This window comes from Carcharhinus amblyrhynchos, chromosome 14 (assembly GCF_965287045.1).
Source record: "Carcharhinus amblyrhynchos chromosome 14, sCarAmb.v2.hapA, whole genome shotgun sequence".
Classification (NCBI taxonomy): Eukaryota; Metazoa; Chordata; class Chondrichthyes; order Carcharhiniformes; family Carcharhinidae; genus Carcharhinus; species Carcharhinus amblyrhynchos.
The window spans coordinates 30139465-30159692 of NC_137337.1; the positions used below are offsets into that span (position 1 = coordinate 30139465).

A 20228-nucleotide genomic window follows, 5' to 3' on the forward strand; every position below is an offset into this window, starting at 1 on the left:
TCATTATTAAAGGTTATATACCCAGAGTAGCACCTAACCATGCTCAACAAACTGATTATTATGTTACAACAGGTACAATATACGAAGTCTGTTTTTAACATGTTAAATAATTTCTTGTAGGCCTCAATAATTCCAAGGAAGTTTCTCTTTTCCTTCCCATCTCCCCCAGAAATATCTACCTACTGAAAACATCCTGGTGACAAGCTAGTGACCTGTTCCAGGAATAACAAGCTCTGGAATTGATGAAGCTGATGGAAGTCTGTGTTGATGCACCACTATCTGCGGCAAGAGAATTGGAATGGACTAAAAACATCCAAACTGTGTGCATTTTAAACAATTCATTTTAGCAGCCTTTAACAAAACACTGAAAATAAGGGTCAGCAGAGGCATTGTATGAACTTAATGGTAGATTTTTATCACAAAATATCCCAGTTTATTTCTCCCATGTACACAGATCCCCATAAAGTGAAATAAAGTCCTTTGAGGAGCGATCCTACCAGCTTAAACAACTGAATTCAAGAGGGTTGACAAGAGTCTCTTGTCTCTATGGGAACTGATTTGGCTCCATTCTGCAGGTAAAATTGTGAAGTGGGCGATAATTGACACAACTACATTGTACTCTATAATATTCAAATGCAACAATGAATATTACAATAAACTATTTTATACAATTTTGATAAAAAGCAAGTACGTTTACCAAAAGACTTCAATTTAAAAGTTGCATTCTTCTACATTTAGTAATATTAGCTATTGGCCACATGAATCTCTGACAAGATGACATTTCATGCAAGTTGTGCAATGAAGCAAAAACTCCCATTTGCCTTTGCTTCTGTCAAATTAATTTTATTTTCTGTGAAAGTCAGAAAAGCATAACATACAAGTTTGAAATGAAACTTTTAAACATTTGATACTTTTTCCATTGAAAATACACCTGTAACCTGTAAGGTCATTATTCAGTAACATTCCAGTCACCTTTCTGCAGCACTGAAGCCTCCTCCACCATCCGTTTTCTTCCTGAAGGCTCAGGCATGTGAATGTTTCCAGAAGTGACAATGTTTTTTCTCCCCGCAATTTGTTTTGGCAAATGTCATGACCCACTCTTCACCTGTCTCCTCCTCATTTCAGAACTACCCAAATTGTTATCTTCTAACACTGCATGATGTTAGCCTTCTCAGTATTCAGGGGTGAAATCTTCTGCTCTCACTGGTGGTGAGCTTGGAGGTGGGAAGGACATGTAACTAGGTGGCACGGTGGCACAGTGATTAGCACTGCTGCCTCACAGCGCCAGGGACCCAGGTTCAATTCCCAGCCTGGATCAGTGTCTGTGTGGAGTCTGCACATCCTCCCCATGGGTTTCCTCCAGGTGCTCCAGTTCCATCCCACAGTCTGAGACATGCTGGTTAGGTGCAGTGACTATGCAAAATTCACCCCCAGTGTATCTGAAGAGACGCTGGAGTGTGGCGACTACGCGATTTTCACAGAAACTTCATTGCTGTGTTAATATAAGCCTACTTGTGACACTAATAAATAAGCTTAAACTTAGGCGGGAAGGTGGCATACTGGAACCCCACCTGCTTCATGTGCCTCCACCAGAATTAGATTCTGCTAATTGAGGCCCTCAAATAGCCAAATAATTATCATTTAAGGCCTCATCCACCATTGCTAGTATTAATCCAATGGCGGGTGGGCCCGTCACCATGCAGTGTGAGGGCAGCTAAAACTGTGCTGCCAACTTGTCACTTCTGGGGGCTGGGAGAGAGGTGGGATGTTTCCCTTGACTAAAAGGCCCTCAATGCCTGCTCGAGAGTTCTAGACATTGGGAGGGGGAGGGGTGGCCTGCTGAGGGCCATCCAGTCACTCTCCTCCCAAGCACCAATTCCATCCTAAACTGGCATCCACATTCTTGCTGCATGACTCCTAAGTTTTGGGACTCTCTAGACAGAGGTTTTGAGATCAATTGCAGCACATCTACTATCTCCATCTTAGACCAATTACTCAGCAACAGAAAAGCATCACAACTTGGACGAGAGACTGGTACCAATTCCCAAAGTGCATGAACATACTGACTTAAGTGAATATCTTAACTGACGCTGTCTCAAGGATGAATTAACTTAGATTACAAATATAGTCAAGTTAACTATCCCATGTTGAAAATGCTGTGAAAGGAGGAATGCTATCTTTATAGAAACATATTTATGTATCATTCTGTCTTAAATATTATTGCATTACAATTAGTTTGATTCTACCATGTATACTAAATGAAGAAACATTCCCCAAAGACTTATATTATTGATTAACATTTCAGTAAGCATCCTCAGACTGGTAATCAAAACACATTCTTCTATCATTACAGTGACTAACATCAAGGCTCTCACATTCAGCTTCTGGTCTAAAAGTCTTGAAAACCCTGCTATATTGATTAAATAGCAGCAAATCAATAACTGAAAGAGCGTTTAATGCTCAAAACTCTGATTAGTTTCAGATTTCTTTCAAGATGAACTACTTTTATGATCTTGATTCTTCACATCGGTGCCCTGAAGCTATGAGACTTCATGTAGACGGTTGAATTGACATCCAATACCAACTCAGTGCTGCTTCTGAATGACACCAAGTATCGTCCTGTAAGAAAATACTGCAGCTATTAACCTGGCAACGTTACGTTGCTGAAATTAACAAACTACTCCATATCAACATTCCCGATTTCACAGAAGTCAGAAGTTTGCCATCTGTAGAGATGATCATTCAGAGGAGGAGGTCTGAAACATGTAATTCCATCCAATTGGCCACAGCCCCCAAGCATCTTAATCATAAACTCTATCTAAATCTTTAAAATAAGAATACAATATCACAATCACTTTTTAAAATTAGGAAAGCATCAACACACCCTCTGGCTCTTTTCACTGTTACTAATTCACAGGATAAGGATGTGTGGGATAGAAGGAAATTTGGGGAATTGAATAAGTAACTGACTGCACCATAGAAGACAGAGGATGGTGGTGGAAGGAAAATTTTCAGTCTGGAGGCCAGTTACCAGCGGTGTACCACAGGGATCAGTGCTGGGTCCTCTGCTATGTGTGTTTTTTATCAATGACTTGGAAGAGGGGGCTGAAGGGTGGGTTAGTAAATTTGCTGATGACACCAAGATTGGTGGAGTAGTGGATGAGGTGGAGGGCTCTTGCAGGCTGCAAAGAGACATTGATAGGATGCAGAGCTGGGCCAAAAAATGGCAGGTGGAGTTTAACCCTGATAAGTGTGAGGTGATTCATTTTGGTAGGATAAACTTGAATGCAGGTTGCAGGGTCAACGGCAATGTTCTAAGGAATGTGGAGGAATAGAGAGACCTTGGGGTTCCTATCCACAGATCCCTGAAGGTTGCCACTCAAGTGGATAAAGCCGCGAAGAAGGCTTATAGTGTGTTAGTGTTTATTAACAGAGGGTTTGAGTTTAAGAGCCGTGGGGTTATGCTGCAACTATACTGGACGTTGGTAAGACCACATTTGGAATATTGTGTTCAGTTCTGGTCACCTCACTATAAGAAGCATGTGGAAGCATTGGAGAGAGTGCAGAGGAGATTTACCTGGATGCTGCCTGGTTTGGAGGGTAGGTCTTGTGAGGAAAGGGTGAGGGAGCTGGGGCTTTTCTCTTTAGAGTGGAGGAAGATGAGAGGAGACTTAATAGAGGATTATAAGATGATGAGGGGGATTGATAGAGTGGACGTGCAGAGACTATTTCCTTGGGTAGATGTGACTGTTACTAGGGGACATAACTATAAGGTTCATGGTGGGAGATATAGGAGGGATGTCTGAGATAGATTCTTCACTCAGAGAATGGTTGGGGTGTGGAATAGACTGCCTGCTGTGACAGTGGAGTCGAACACTTTAAGAACTTTTAAGCAGTTATTGGATAGGCACATGGAGCACACCAGAATTATAGGGCATGGGATAGCTTGATCTTGGGATTAGACATAGCTCGGCACAACATTGACAGCCAAAGGGCCTGTCCTGTGCTGTAATGTTCTATGGTTGTTGTAGCCCAGTCGAATAACTTTTTTGTTTCTGTCTTCACGGAGGAGGACGTGAATAATTTGCCGGGTGTTAGCGATGGAAAGGTGGTAGGAATGGAGGGTCTTAATGACATTACTGTTACTAGAGAGGTGGTGCTCGACAGACTGGAGGGGCTGATTGTGGACAAGTCTCCAGGACCGGATGGAATGCATCCGAGGGTTCTGAAAGAAATGGCGGAGGTGATAGTGGATGCCTTGGTGGTTATTTTCCAGACGTCGCTGGATTCTGGGGAAGTGCCGGAAGATTGGAAAACGGCTAATGTTACGCCGTTGTTTAAGAAGGGTGCCAGGCAAAAGGCGGGGAATTATAGGCCGGTTAGTTTAACGTCTGTGGTAGGTAAAATGTTAGAATCCATCATTAAGCAGGAAATTGCGAGGCATCTTGAAGGGAATTGCTTGATAGGGCGGACGCAACACGGTTTCATTAAAGGGAAGTCGTGTCTGACAAATTTACTGGAGTTCTATGAGGATGTGTCTAGGGCAGTGGATAGAGGAGAGCCGGTGGATGTGGTCTTTCTGGATTTTCAGAAGGCGTTTGACAAGGTACCTCACAAGAGGTTATTGCAGAAGGTCAGGGGACATGGAGTTGGGGGTAGGGTGTTAGCGTGGATAGAGGATTGGTTGTCAAATAGGAGGCAGAGAGTGGGGGTCAATGGGTGCTATTCGGATTGGCGGATGGTGACTAGTGGGGTGCCCCAGGGGTCGGTGCTGGGGCCTCAGCTATTTACCATTTATATAGATGATCTGGAGGAGGGAACCGAGTGCAGGGTGTCGAAATTTGCTGATGACACCAAGATTGGGGGAACGGCAAATTGTGCGGAGGGTGTGGAGAGTCTGCAGAAGGATCTAGATAGGCTGGGCGAATGGGCCAGGAAATGGCAAATGGAATTTAATGTTGGCAAGTGTGAGGTGGTCCACTTTGGTAGGAAGAATGGTAGGAAGGACTATTACTTACGTGGCGAAAAACTGCAGCAGGCGACGGTGCAGAGGGACCTCGGGGTCCTTGTGCATGAATCGCAAAAACCCAGCTTGCAGGTGCAGCAGGTGGTCAGGAAGGCGAATGGGATGCTGGCCTTCATAGCGAGGGGGATTGAATATAAAAGTAGGGAGGTCTTGCTGCAGCTGTATAGGGCATTGGTGAGGCCGCAGCTGGAGTACTGTGTGCAGTTTTGGGCGCCGCACCTGCGCAAGGATATTTTGGCCCTGGAGGGAGTGCAGAGGAGGTTTACTAGGCTGATACCGGAGTTGAGGGGATTGAGCTATGAGGAGAGGTTGAATAAACTAGGCTTGTACTCGTTAGAGTTTAGAAGAATGAGGGGAGATCTCATTGAGACGTATAAGATGATGAATGGGATGGATAGGGTAGAGGTGGAGAGACTCTTCCCGCTCAAAAAAGACAGTAGGACTAGGGGGCACAGCCTCAAGATAAAGGGGAGGCGGTTTAGAACGGAGTTGAGGAGGAACTTCTTCACTCAAAGGGTGGTGAATCTCTGGAATTCTCTGCCCGTTGAAGTGGTGGAGGCTGCCTCGCTAAATATTTTTAAGAAGCGGGTTGATGGGTTCTTGATAAGAGAGGGGATTAAGGGTTATGGGGAGAGGGCGGGAAAGTGGAACTGAGCCACGACAGATCAGCCATGATCTTATTGAATGGCGGGGCAGGCTCGAAGGGCTAGATGGCCTACTCCTGCTCCTATTTCTTATGTTCTTATGTTCTTATGTTATCACTGCACCATAAATACATTTCAGCAGATCCACATGGGGGTCAGGCTTCCTACACACAAGAAAGCAATGTGATTACAGCAATCATCTTACTTTGCTCAGTTTGGTACTGAATACATGGATCGTAAATCTCTGACTTGACTTTTTAAAATATCTCAAGGCATATTATGATAAGCATGAGACACTTTTTGGAAGTTTTGCTGTAAGTAAAATTGCTGTGCAACAAATGCTACCATTAAAAAATACCACAAGAAATCTTAGTTTTTTGCTATTCCAGTACATTGAAACTCTATCCATTGAACTGATGAGTTGCTTAGGAGTTAAACTCAGGTTTGAAATATTGATTTATACAGTATTTGCACCTCCAAAACCAAATCTAGTCGCTTACAATTTCTTCGATTCACAATATGATACTTGCATGCTGTCACCATTCAAAGTTTATTTGTTATTGTCACAAGTAGGCTTGCATTAACATTGCAATGAAGTTACGGTGAAAATCCCTTTGTCTCCACACTCAGGAGCCTGTTCAAGTACACTGAAGGCGAATTAAGCATGGCCAATGCACCTAACCAGCGCATCTTTCAGACATGCATGCACATTAAATCGTTCAATAAATAGTGTGGCCATTAAAATATCTTTAATATTGCGCCCATGAAAGACAACCAATCAAAGAATCATAAATATAAGTTATTGTTACCAGACATTATTCATGCTTTTTCTCCCTTATCCTTCATTGACTTTGCCTCAGGATTCTCAATACAAAAGAATGCATTTACAAATAGCTGACTGAGACCTGTGACTTACATTTGGAACAACTGGTTGGGTTCCAGAGTCAGGCTGGGAGATTAATTTGATCTACCTTTTTAGCTCAGCATCTTCAGCATGATGGTGAAGTAGAAACCTGGAGCAATGCTAAAGGTGATACTACTGGGTAGCGAGGTGCATCACTACTGAATGATCTTTTCAAATATGCCCTTGGTATTCCCGTCTCTATATTTGAAAAGAAACAGTTTATCCCGACTATATTTTTTTTCAGTATTTTTATTCTAATCAAAAAACCCAATTTGAGTTAAGTCCAATCATGGTCCCCACATGAGGGACAAACAAATCCAAGCTGACAGGATGGGGCATTGCACACCATTCTGGGCTTGAGCTGACATTTCACCGCTGCCAAACGTCTGAAATGGCTTTGAAAAACTGCAGCAGGTAAAGCCTCAGCTTATCTTCATTGGCTCCCTTAATCCTAAGCTCTACCCTAATTTAGGCAAAGCACGATCAGAGGGCTAGCCTCATACCCTGCCTGATTATGGTTTCACCCTTGCCAGCTAAGTATTATAATACTGAGAGCTGCCATTCTACTCATGGAGTTCTTATTTTAAGTTCTACATTTGCCAAGCTACTATATTGGACCATTAAAGTAATTGTCTGCAAAGCCATTCCTCTCCTGAGTCACTAAGCTGTTATCTAATTGTGTGCCCAATTCCTGCCTCTATCTTATTGTCAATAGATCCGTGACTTTATACGTTCAGCTGACATGCTATGAAACTCACTTGCATTTGATAAAACCAATTCTCAGCAGTATACATGCTATCAATTTATGATCATCAAAATCAACATTTGGAGTGGCATGGTGGCACAGTGGTTAGCACTGTTATCTTACAGCACCACAGACCCGGGTTCAATTCCTGGCTTGGGTCACTGTGCAGAGTATGCATGTTCTCCCCATGCCTGTGTGGGTTTCCTTCGGCTACTCCAGTTTCCTCCCAAGTTAGGTTGATTGGCCATGCTAAATTGACCCTAGTGTCAGGGGGTTAGCAGGGTAAATTTGTGGAGTTACGGATATAGGGCATGGGTGGGATTGTGGTCAGTGCAGACTTGATGGGCTGAATGGCCTCCTCTGCACTGTAGGGATTCTACAATTCTATTGTAAACATTCAAAATTGGGGTCAGTTCACTGCTTCCTGTATTTTTATGCTAATTTCTCTTTCTCCTTTTTTATCAAAAGTAGTCATTCTGAGTGAATCAGATTCCCTGTGCTAGCACTAACCAGTAGGGTTAATTTCACAAGCTATTGATCTTTATCACAGCTGCCATCAGCTGCACGATAGTGGAAAACAGTATAATTGTACCAAGCCATGTTGTCTGCTGGGTAAAAATGAAGCTCTGGCACTGTTGTTGAGAGTGGCAGATTGCTGCAGCCTCTTCTTTATTACGCACAGACAGCAAACAGCCCCGGTGGTTGTAAGATGGCCAGCATTTGTAGTCTGAATTGTCTTGAATGCGAAATCCCTCAAATATCTTATAATCTGAAAGATAGTAACACATATCACATTATGGTATTACACAAGTTTCACTTCATGCATCAGCACAATTGAGCTCTGCAGTTCATCCAAATTTGAAATAAATAATTTCAGAGATCAAAATCTGAACTTGCTCTGTGTACTATCATTCATGATGTGGAGATGCTGGCATTGGACTGGGGTAAACACAGTAAAGAAGTCTCACAACACCAGGTTAAAGTCCAACAGGTTTATTTGGTAGCAAACACCACCAGCTTTCGGGGCTCTGCCCCTTCGTCAGGTGAGTGGGGACTTTAACCTGGTGTTGTGAGACTTCTTACTGTACTATCGTTAATACAGGTACTCCTAATGTAGAAGTCACTGAATTGTGCTCACTTAATTTCCGGCACGCTACGAAAGAGCCAAAACATATTAGTATTCTCAATTATCTGTCTGGTAGGGTAGGTTGATTAAATAAATGTATTACAATTCAATGTACTGCATATCAAGTTGCATTTATTACAATAAAAGCAAAATACTGAACACTGAAAATCGGAAATAAAAAAACACAAAATGCTGGATCAACTCAGCAAGTCTGACATGATCTGTGGAGAGAGGAACCTTTTTGAATCCATCAGTGGGATTCTCTGACCTGCCCACCACATGGGGCTGACACGGTGGCACAGTGGTTATTAGCACTGCTGCCTCACAGTGCCAGTGACACAGGTTGGGTTCCAGCCTTGGGGCAGTGTCTGTGCAGAGTCTGCACGTTCTCCCTGTGTCTGTGTGGGTTTCTTCCGGGCACTCTGGTTTCCTCCCACAGTCCAAAGATATGCAGGTTAGACGCAATGGCCACGCTAAATTCTCCCTCGGTGAACCCGAACAGGTGCTGGAGCGACTAGGGGATTCTCACGGTGACTTCATTGCAGTGTAAATGTAAGCCGATTTGTGACACTAATAAATAAACTTTTTAAAAAACTTTAAATGTTTCTTGGCAGTGGGAGGTGGCACGTCACTCACTACTTTCAGTTGGATTTCCCATTGATTCTACACAGTGCTGCTGGGAACCCTGCGGTGGGGTCGCACTGTCAGTCGGACTGGAAGATCCTGCCAGCGTGAACAGCCAGAGAATTCCAGTCCACACTTCCAGAGAACTGAAAAGAGGTAGAAATGTAATGAATTCTGCACTTGGAGAGATAGGTGGAGGAGGTGAGCAGAATAGAAGGACGTGGATAGGTCAGAACAAAGGAGAGATTGACAAAGGTAATGTCATGGGCAGAAGACAAATGCGGGTGTTAATGACGCCATTAAGGATTGAAGAGTGCTAATAGTGGCAAAATGTAAGATTGCAGAATGTGTTCATAGGAGAACAAAGATCTGTGCTCAGTGGGAGCAAAACTGAGCAACAAGGGACAGGTGGCCATGTGGGGAGGAATGGAGCTGTGTTGGGCCTGGCCAAGGAAATCAAAAACCAAAATTTCCGAAAGAGGAGTCAGAAAAGTACACCATCTGGTGGGATGAGGAGGATACGAAAAGGTAGACTGTGAACTTTCCCCTCGTTGATACCCCCTGACCCCCTTGTTTTTTGGACGCAACATGTCTCTACCCTTATATAATAAAGTAAAAATAAATTACTGTAGATGCTGGAATCTGAAACAAAAACAGAAAACGCTGGCGATCTGACAGCATCTGTGGAGAGAGAATAGAGCTAATGTTTTGAATCTGGATAAGCTTTCATCAGAGCTCCCCCATTTCTATTCCTCTTCAGTTCTCTAAAAGGGTCATGAGGATTCGAAACATTAAATCTGTTTTTCTGTCTCCACAGATGTTGCCAAGCCTGTTGAGTTTATACACATTTTCTGCGTTTATTGCATATGTTACATCTTGTCCAGTACCTGTGATGCCACATGTAATTTTACTACAAAATAACACTTTGACAAAAGTTATGTACCTGTTTTACAAATGGAATGGTTGATTTTAAGTGAATTGGTATGGAATTTATTCAACAGTTTTGTAATACCTGAATGCAATCATATAATGAATATAGGATGAAAGAAAAATCACACAGTCTTCAACTTACACTGTCCATGCAATGCCACAAAGCATTCCTTGTACTCAATTAAATATTAGGCCTTCCCACTTTGGTAAATTTCACCCAGGAAACGGAAGGTATCACTACAGCATGGTTTATTGGATGACCAGTACTCAGTGCCTGATATGAATAAACCAGATTCTATTTCCCTGCATTGTCCAATTCAGCATCTGAGTTGGGCATCACAGTGGCAAGCAAAAGCTGTGCCATCTATATGGAAAGGCATGAGAAAGAAAACAGAGTAGCATAGGGTCTTGTGTCATATGGATGGCACCTCATTGTAGCCATCCAAACAGAGATCTGATGCTGTCATGCAAACAGACTGCCTATTTGTCCTGTTAGAATCACAGAATCCCTACTGTGCAGAAGGAGGCCATTCGGCCCATTGAGCCTGCACAAACAATAATCCCAACCCTATCCCTGTACCAAAACACTATCTTCCCCCCAGATTTACCTCCTGGTCCTCCTTACACTAAGGCCAATTATGCATAGCCAATCCACCTAACCCACATATCTTTGGATTGTGGAAGGAAACCAAAGCACCCAGAGGAAACCCACACAGACACGGGGAAATTGTGCAGACTCCACTCCGACAGTCTCCCAAGGCCGGAATTGAACCCAGGTCCCTGGCACAGTGACATATGCAGTGCCATGCCAATGTGCCGCCTCTCTTGGTAGCAGAGATTTGCAATTGAGATGGACAGAAAATGCAAATACACTGAAAACATTGAAAAAGAAACATCTTTTTTTTATATATATTGTACTTAAAAGATTTGCATAAATTACTTCAGATGGGGGTGAATCAAGGTGAAGTTGATTCATAGAATGTTGTATTAAATGCCTGAGCACAAAATATCTCCAGTTATCCCCGTAAGAAATATTGGGATCTATGTATTTTGATGTTATAAATGTGTGTTTAGTCCATTTATTTATTTTATAAAACACACATCAGCTCTGATACAAAGTCTGTCCAGTGCTTACAGAAGGCCAGAGTTATATTGCTGATCCATACAACTGTAGCCATACTGGAATGACCTGCATGGAGGATTTATATCTGAGAAGTTCTTGTTGTCCCACTGAAGGATTAATAAATTGTGGGGAGGGGGTAAGAATATTAAATCTAAAGCAGTACCTTCCAGCCAAGAACGAGAATGATTAATGCGATGCATTCCAGACTTGTAAAGATACAACACTTCTTCAAAAGCTTCTAAGGTTTTATTAATCCCATACCGTAGGTCTCCTGGGGGCAATATATATCACAGTCAATTACTGACATTACTGCTACTTCCTGGAATGAATACAAGTTTAAAGATAATAATTACCTGTTGCATTCATAATTTCACACAAGAGGGGTGTTAAAGCAGTGGGTGCACTGTAGGGCAGCAAGTATGTAAAGAAAAATCTTTTAAAAAGAAACAGAAAACATTAATGGGGAAAACACAGTCAAAACAAAACAACATGGAAAGATTATTAATACAGGGTTTTTATGCAAGTGAATTTAATCAGTGATGCATATTTTTCAGTTGTATTAACAATAAAACTGTCTGGGGTTGTTGTCATTTGTCCATTGTACCCAGCATCTTTAGACAACTACAAACCCACAATAAAATGATCTTTAAGCTTCTATCTACTTTTTCTCCACGGGGTGCACTGCTGAGGCAGCTACCACCCCCTATCAAATGAAACATCTCACTTACACTGTTCATCTGGCTGCAAAAACCCTTGAAAAAGTTACATCATGTGGAATGATAGCATCTCATAGAATCACAGAATCCCTACAGTGCAGAATAGGCCATTCAGCCCATCGAGACTGCACTGTAACACAATCCCGCCTTATTCCCGTAATCCCTCATATTTACCCTACTAATCCCCCTGACACTAGCGTCAATTTAGCATGACCAATCCATCTAGCCTGTACATGTTTGGACTCTGGAAGGAAATGGGAGCGCCCAGAGGAAACCCACACAGACTCAGGGAGAATGTGCAAACTCCCCGCAGATAGTGACCCAAGGCTGGAATTGAACCCTCCTCTGGTGCTATGAGGGAGCAATGCCAACCACTGTGCCGCCCCATTAACCTAACCCATGCATCTTTGAACTGCGAGAGGAAACTGGAGCTCCCAGAGGAAACCCACACAGGCACAGGGAGAATCTGCAAACTCCACACAGACAGTGACCTGAGGCTGGAATTGAACCCAGGTCCCTGGTGCTGTGAGATAGCAATGCTAATCACTGTGCAACTGTGCCACCCCAGGCGTTGCTAAATGGCATAATAACTTTATAATTACTGATAAGCAACCTCACTGGCACTGAAAAGCAAATTTTATATTTGTAGGAGATCATATTTTTCCATACTGTCAAGCAAACTACTTCATTTATAATTATTTTTACAGTTTTTTATTTGCGCATTTTAAAGTAAAGGGATTCAGCACTTTTAACTGTTTTGCTGTCAGTGGCAATACTTCAATGTAATTTGCTTGCTTACATCACTGCTGTTGCATACTTGGTGATCCTCTGACTCAGCAGCAGATTTAAACTGCTCTTAAGGGGAAATCATGTTCCAAGATTGTCAAGTTTTTGTGGGTAGCTTTCTCCAGAATCAATGTGAGTGTCATTGCTTCCCTGCTGACGCCAAATCTAGACTGCCATGTTTATGGAAATTGCCTCTTTAAGGGTGATATTAAGATTATAAGTGAACTTTGAAAGTTAAAGATATTCTGGAAATATGTTAACTTTCCATATGTCATGGACATTTACCCAGCTTAGATACCTGAATGCGTTGTAAAGGTTTCTCTTCTCGTTTATTTGATGGCACTTCCCTTCTGCAGTGCATCGAAGATTGAAACTTCGGGTGGGAAACTCAAGGACACAGTCACTGTCCGCCTTACAGGAAAGTTCTTCTGTGCTGACATCATCCAGATCTGTCACTTTGAGCTCTCCGTCCACAATGACAAATTGACGCGGTTGGAAATCCAACAAAAGTACCGAGCCTAGAGGTGAGTGAGCTAAATAATGGAGCAGCTTCACTAGACTCAGACAAATCTGAAATAGATAGAATGCAGAATAGAGTACACAGTGCATTACCCTCCTGGAACCGATACTGTCTATCCTTGAAAATACAGGAATCCAAGACATCCCTGGGCAATGGGCATTAATTGGCATTTAGAAGATCGAATGCTAACTCAGATCTCTTTGGGCGAGCAAGTGGGCTTTTTGGTTTGGTTTGTCCTACATTAATATTAAGTAGTGACAAACACTCTTCTGTTTGGCTGGCTGAGTGCGATACTGGGACAGTCGGAGATTCCCGATGGACACTCGCATGTGGAGAATGGGCAGTTGTGCCAATAATGAATGGGAATCGTGACCCAGCAGAAAGTCGTATTTGTTACGGAGAAGTGAGAAATTCAATGGGAAATTAGCATCCCAGTATTGTTAGAGGTATGTGACATTGAACATTGACTAAATGAGTGTTTCAACCACATTTAAATCTTTGAGTATGACATTTCCTTGAACAGAATTCTTTTTCTATCGGTTTTCTTAGTGCCTGACTAATAAATTCACCTTCACCTACTGAGTCCAGTTTCAACTGGGCATTATGAAACTTACAGACACCCAGGCACAAGGTGTTCTCGTTAGTTATCACATGCCCTTGTTTTATGTAGATTTAGTCACTTTGAATTCCCCTATGTCGCTTCCTTATATTTAAATAGGAGAATTTCTTTCTCTCCCAGGACAAGTATTCCGGACCTCTGGCACGCAGGGTAACCCTAACCCTTCCCACTTTAATGCCCAAAAGGTGTTGGTTTAGATTTCTTACCCGAAATCTCTCTTCCCAGGGAGTTTGCAGAAGCTGTATCATTTCCACTGGAGTTCCCAGTTCCATCATTGCGGTTATCACTGGTCCATCTTCCAATCCACCATAAGAGCACTGACCATATAGCTACATGGGCAGAAAGCCCAGATTAGGTAGGAATTACAATGCTGATGACCCAGTAAAGTACCCACAATCTAAACAATGTTTTCATATCAACATCATAGATAACAATGGGAAACGTCTGCAGTCCTATGAGTTGTTTTCACCAGGGTGGCTTAATGGCATAGTGGTTAACACTACTGCCTCACAGTGCCAGGGACCCAGGTTCAATTCCTATCTCAACTGTCTTTGTGTAGGTTGCATATTTTCCTCATGTCTGCCTGGGTTTCCTCTGGGTGCCCCATTTCCTCCCACACTCCAAAGATGTATAGGTTATATGGACTGGCCATGATAAACTGACTTTTAGTGTCATGGGGATTAGCAGGGTAAATAAGTGAGGTTATGGGGATAGGGCCTGGGCTGGATTGTAGTTGGTGCAGACTCAATGGGCTGAATGGTTTCCTTCTGTGCTGTACGGTTCTATGATTCAACCAACACTGAACAAAACCCCCTTTTAAACATTGCAGAACAAATGGCATGTCTTTCACGTGAGGGAAATCAGACATAAAAAGAGCCTAGGGACTTTGAACAACTTGTTCAAAGAAGTGGGCAGAAGCAGCATCTTACAGGAAAATAGAGGTGGAGATTTGAGGCTGCACACAGCCTAAACACATTAACAGAAAATGCTGGAAAATCTCAGCAGGTCTGACAGCATCTGTGGAGAGAGAATAGAGTCAGAGTGACGAAGGGTCTATTCTCTCTCCACAGATACTTACGTGTTAAGGCTAAAGGTAAAACACCTGGAATCTGAAACAATCTTGACAGACACTCTCCCCCGGAGGGGGGAAGTATTGCAACGATTGGCGAGGGGAATAGCAATCTGAACTGCATCATGAACTCATTGTCAGTGGGGACATGAACTCGGAGCTGCCTTAGAGGCAAGGCGGTGCTCCTTTATAAGCCGCAAAAACTCCTTGACTTCGAGAAGGACAGCACTGCAATTAACTACTTGCAAACAAATCTGAACCATTCCTTTCTCGCATCCCTCATGTTTGGACAGTGATTTTCCAGCATTTTCTGGTTTTGTCTCAGATTCCCAGGTGTTTTACCTTTAGCCTTAACACGTAAGTTTGGAGTCTGAGTATGATTTCCGCCCAATAACAACTTAGCCTGGGCAGAATTCAATTAAAATTGTGTCAACAAAAACGGTGGAGCAATTTCAAGCACTCGCGAGTTGCGTCCATAATCATCTCATGTTCAAATGTCTGCCACCTCTCACAACACTTCAACATCTTCTCCAGTCCCGCCCACGACATTGAGCGTCTCCCAGCCGGGAACGGAAAAGCGAGATTCCGCCAATTGCGCTTATTGATGGTGTGAGATTCTCAGATCCAGCACAAACATTGGTGTTCATATCAATACAACATCAGGTAAACAATCACCAGTCAGTGAAAAGTACTGCAGGAATATCCATTTAGTTTAAGCCGAGTGGCAAGTACCTCTTGTGGTGTCCAGACTCAGTGTGTGTGTGGGATTTACCTTCTTCATTACCCCAGCTCAACATCTTTAGGCCCCTTTGGTTTTGTTCCACGTGCCAGTTAATCGATTGGTTGTGTGTCGTGGTTTAATTGATGGATAGCGGAGTTCCAGTTGGCATAATGCGAATGTGTTTGTGCGGAAATTTGGGCGAAGTTTCATCTCAGCAAAGCAACAGGAAGTATCAGGTCCATTTACAGTGTCAGAGGGAAACTCTTAGCTCCATTTCGAAACCTCTGAAAGCTTATGGGAGGTTGGATTCCTTTCAAATCAACTCTGCTCACATCAAATGATCGCATACTATACAAATTAATATCCAAACCAATCACTGTCCAAACATGAGGGATGCGAGAAAGGAATGGTTCAGATTTGTTTGCAAGTAGTTAATTGCAGTGCTGTCCTTCTCGAAGTCACGGAGTTTTTGTGGCTCTTTAAGGGGCACCGCCTTGCCTCTAAGGCAGCTCCGAGTTCATGTCCCCACTGAAGGGGCGTTCATGATGCAGTTCAGATTGCTATTCCCCTCGCCAAACGTTGCAATACTCCGGGGCGAGTGTCTGACAAGGTGCCAAACAAACGAGGCCGAGTGTGGCTACTCCAAACAAAGCTGTCATATGAACAGACTCCTTTGGCAGTATTTTGCAAACCTTCCAGGAGAAACTTGAGCAGCAGATTCTTGGGGTGCATTACTGCCTGCAAGTTCTCCCCTCCAAGGCACATTAATTTGGAACGATATCGCTGTTTCTTCACTTTCCCAGAGCCCTCCCTACCAGCACTGTGGGTGTACCTACACTTCCAGAACGGCAGTGGTTCAAGGAGGCGGCTCGCCACCACCTTCTCAAGGGCAATTAGGGATGGGCAAGAAATGTTGCCCTAGCCAGTGACACCCATGAACGAACAACAGGCATATTCTATTTTATTATACAAGATTCCTGGATTTCCCCCGTGTGACTTGAGGATTACACCTCAATTGTTTCCAGTGAGTAAGATTCTGCGGGCTATTCTGGGCTGGAATTCTATGATTGGGTCTTTTTGTGTCAAACTCATTGCTGGAAGCTGAAAGTGTGAAATGAAGAAGTGCGAGCGCAGGCAGCATGTTACCCGATCTTTAAAGTGATGCTAAAGGATAGGATATGCCTCACAACTCATTCTTAAAGCGGGAGCACTTACCACCACCCCAAATAATGCAAATATACTTACTGTATAAAGTAGCTGTCAACGCAGCTTCCAGAACAGTTTCCCTGCGATATCTGCCAGTTGCCTCGCTGTTTTGTTATACTTAAATATTAAGACTGCACCATTATAAGTCAATGCACTGTGAATGAATTCTACTAAATTGTGCATTTAACTTTTACAAAAATGTTCCTACAGGTGCTGCCTTAACAAATGGTTCGCGGATTTTGTCAATATTTATTTTAAATTAAAGTAAATCCGTGCCACAATTCAGAGAATTACCTGGATGATATTCGGATGCCGAAGCCTTTGCAGCAAGCTAATTTCCTTGATAATTTTAAAAGCTGCCAGTCTGTGGCAGTCCCTGGTTTGCCCATAACGCTGAATGCAGCGCATTACTTCATCGCCCTGGCTGTTCACGGTTTTCAGGGCGATGGCAGTGCCATCCTGCAGAGTCCCTTTGAGAACAGTTTTAGTGTAGCCAGAGCCCAAGAATTCAATCCCGGTGATGTTCCTGAACTCATTGCAGCCCACAGTCCCACCGAGTAGATTGGCAACAGCTCTGCCGGTTCTCTCCGGGGTGTCACCAGAGACCTGGCCAGGAGCAACAGCCTGGGATCCTGCCGCCGAGGAGTGCGGAAAGCGGTCGAGACCGGAAAGCTCCTGGTAACGAATGATTTCCACCGCCCTCTCTTCGATTTCCTCCACCAGCTCACGTGGCCCTCGGCTGAATAGTGACTTGAGTTGGCCAGGGAGCCCAGCTCTTACCCCCACACCCTCTGGCCACTGGTAGCGAGCGGCTAATTTAAGGACCAGGAGTACTGAAATGACAGCCAGAGCTGCAGGAAGGGAGCAGGCGATGGAAAGTTTCCTCCCCATGGCCAGTCCTAATAGCGGGCTGAGTTGTATCTGATTGGGACCGCGTGTCACTGCAAAACCATTGCAAGCTGCAGGATAATAATAACATGCTGGAGGTGTGTCTCTGAGCTGCTCCTCCCACCCCCACCGCAGTCTATCATGATCCTATCCACTGTACAACCACTGAACATTGTTTCTCTACTCAGAGGGTTGTAAATCATTGAAATTCTCTACCACAGAGGGCTGTGGATCTCAATCCTCGTTCCTTCCTTTTATCTATTTGTATTGGGTTTAAAATCATAAAGGGCTTAGATGGAGTAAATAAGCTGAGACTGTTCCCAAATGGCTGACAAACATAGGAACATAAGAAAAATGAATAGGACCAGGATACCATTGTGTATATTTAAAACAGAGATTGACAGATTTCTGATTAACAATAAAGTAAAGGATTGTGGGGACAGTGTATATAGAAGTCATTGAAGTATCCATGGCTGATTATATTACTGTGGCACAGTGGTTAGTGCTGCTGCCTCACAGCACCAGTGACCTGGGTTCGATTTCTGGCTTGGGTCATTGTCTGTGTGGAGTCTGCATGTTCTCCCAATGTCTGCCTGGGTTTCCTCTGGGTACTCTGGTTTCCTCCCACAGTCTGAAAGATGTGCTGGTTAGGTGTATTGGCCATGCTCAATTCTCCTTCAGTGTCCCCAAATAGGTGCTGGAGTGTGGTGACTAGGGGATTTTCACAGTAACTTCATTGCAGTGTTCATGTAAGCCAACTTGTGACTAATAAATAAACTTTAACTTATTAAGTTGCAGAGCAGGCTTGATGGGCTGAATAGCTTACTTCAGTTCCTATGTCCCTACATGTCTAATTGTAATTGACATATTTCATACCCAGCTATATCATGCTAACGTTATTTGTGGGAAAGGTTATCTGTGGATGGTTAACATGCTGACAGGTTGATTGTTTATAAAGCCTATGCTCTGGAAGATGTCAATCTTGCTCAGGATTCTCTGAAAATCATGGTTTAACAAACCCTCCCCCTCAACATCATCTTTCCTACCAAACTTTCAGTCACTGTATCATGACCTCACTTCCACATGGCTCATCATTCATTCCTTTTGTCTACTTCTACTGGATTTAAAGTCACAAAGGGCTTAGGTAGACTAAATAAGCTGAAGCTGTATCTAATGGTTAAAAAACATAGGAACATAAGAACAATGAATAGGACCAGGATCCCATTCTGTTTTCAATGAGAGATGGGAATTACTGGTAAAGCCCGCAAGTGTTGCCCATTCCCAAGGAAAAACAGTTATGTTACTGGACTGGACGAATCTAGGGTCCTGGACTAATGATGGAAAGACTATTAGTTTTATTTTGTTAGTTTATTTATTATTGTCACAAGTAGGTTTTACATTCACCCTGCAATGAAGTTACTGTGTAAATCCCCTAGTCACCACGCTCCGGCACCTGCTCCGGTACACTGAGGGAGAATTTAACATGGCCAATGCACCTAACAACACATCTTTCAGACTGTGGGAGGAAATCAGAGTACCCAGAGGAAATCCATGCAGACATGGGGAGAATGTGCATATTCTGCACAGACACTGACCCCAGCTGGGAATTGAACCCGGGTACCTGGCATTGTGAGGCAGCAGTTCTAACCATTGTGTCACCATGGACAACATGGTAGCTTGGGAATTTAAATTTAATTGAGTTCAATTAATCTGGAACAAAAGCCTAATATCAGCAATAACAGCTATGAAATGAGCAGCTTATCATAAAACCCTATTTGGTTCATTAATGTCCTTAAAGGAAGAAAACCTATTGTCTTCACCCAGTCTGGTCTAAGTGTAACTCTGGGCACCACAGAAATGCTGTTTCTAACTGCTCTCTGAAATGACCTGATAAGCCATTGAGTTGTATTCAAGGAGGCAGCTCACCAACTCCTGCTCAGGAGCAATTAGGGATGGGTAGTAAATGTTGGATATACCAGAATGACCTAGTGAATACAGTGGTGAGCTGCTTCCTTGAACAACTGCAATCCATGTGGTGTAGGTACACCCATGGTGCTGTCAGTGGTAGTAATCCAGAATCTTGGCACAAAAGCAATATATTTCCAAGTGGATAGTGTGAAACTTGGAGGGAAAATTGCAGGCGGTGGTTTTCCCATGCATCAGTCCCCTTGTTCTTCTAGGCAGTAGAGGTTGGGGATTAGAAGTTGCTGTCAAAGAAGCCTTGGTAGTTTGCTACAGTTCAACTTTTGATGGTACATACTGCTGACATGTCATACATGTGAGGGGATTGGATGGTTAACATTGTAAAGTGGTGTCAATCGAGTGACTGCTTTGCTCAGGATGGTGATGAGCTTGTTGGGTCTGTTGAAGGCAAGATGGAAGTTCCGAAGAAGAGTCATATTGGACTCAAAATGTTAACTCTATTTTTCTCTCCACAGATGCTGCCAGGCCTGCTGAGTTTTTGCAGAATTTTCTGATTTTATATCAGATCTTCAGCATCTACAGTATTTTCCTTATATTTTAGTATTGCATCATTCTCCCATCTTGTATCTTGTAGACAGTAAAAGGCTTTGAATCACAG

The 20228-nt window shown here is 43.2% G+C and overlaps 1 protein-coding gene across 1 annotated transcript; it reads right to left on the reverse strand.

The window, feature by feature from the left end:
• Window positions 1-462: 462 nt before the first annotated feature.
• Window positions 463-17668, reverse strand: LOC145352234 (extracellular tyrosine-protein kinase PKDCC-like). Its single transcript, XM_080201975.1, has 7 exons — window positions 17054-17668; window positions 13970-14092; window positions 12923-13194; window positions 11476-11555; window positions 11286-11393; window positions 7912-8088; window positions 463-2619 (listed from the first exon to the last, which is right to left on the reverse strand). The coding sequence occupies exons 1-7, from the start codon at window positions 17648-17650 to the stop codon at window positions 2522-2524; spliced, it is 1455 nt and encodes a 484-aa protein (XP_080058101.1). The 5' UTR covers window positions 17651-17668; the 3' UTR covers window positions 463-2521.
• Window positions 17669-20228: the final 2560 nt, after the last annotated feature.

What these genes read in the sequence shown, in the direction of transcription:
- LOC145352234 (XM_080201975.1), bottom strand. Translation starts at nt 17,650, where the DNA reads ATGGGGAGGAAACTTTCCATCGCCTGCTCCCTTCCTGCAGCTCTGGCT. An exon ending in AACCTTTACAACGCATTCAG is followed by an intron (nt 11,556 to 12,922) that starts GTATCTAAGCTG and finishes TCTTTTTAAAAG; the next exon opens with ATTTTTCTTTACATACTTGC. An exon ending in TGAAATTATGAATGCAACAG is followed by an intron (nt 11,394 to 11,475) that starts GTAATTATTATC and finishes TATTGCCCCCAG; the next exon opens with GAGACCTACGGTATGGGATT.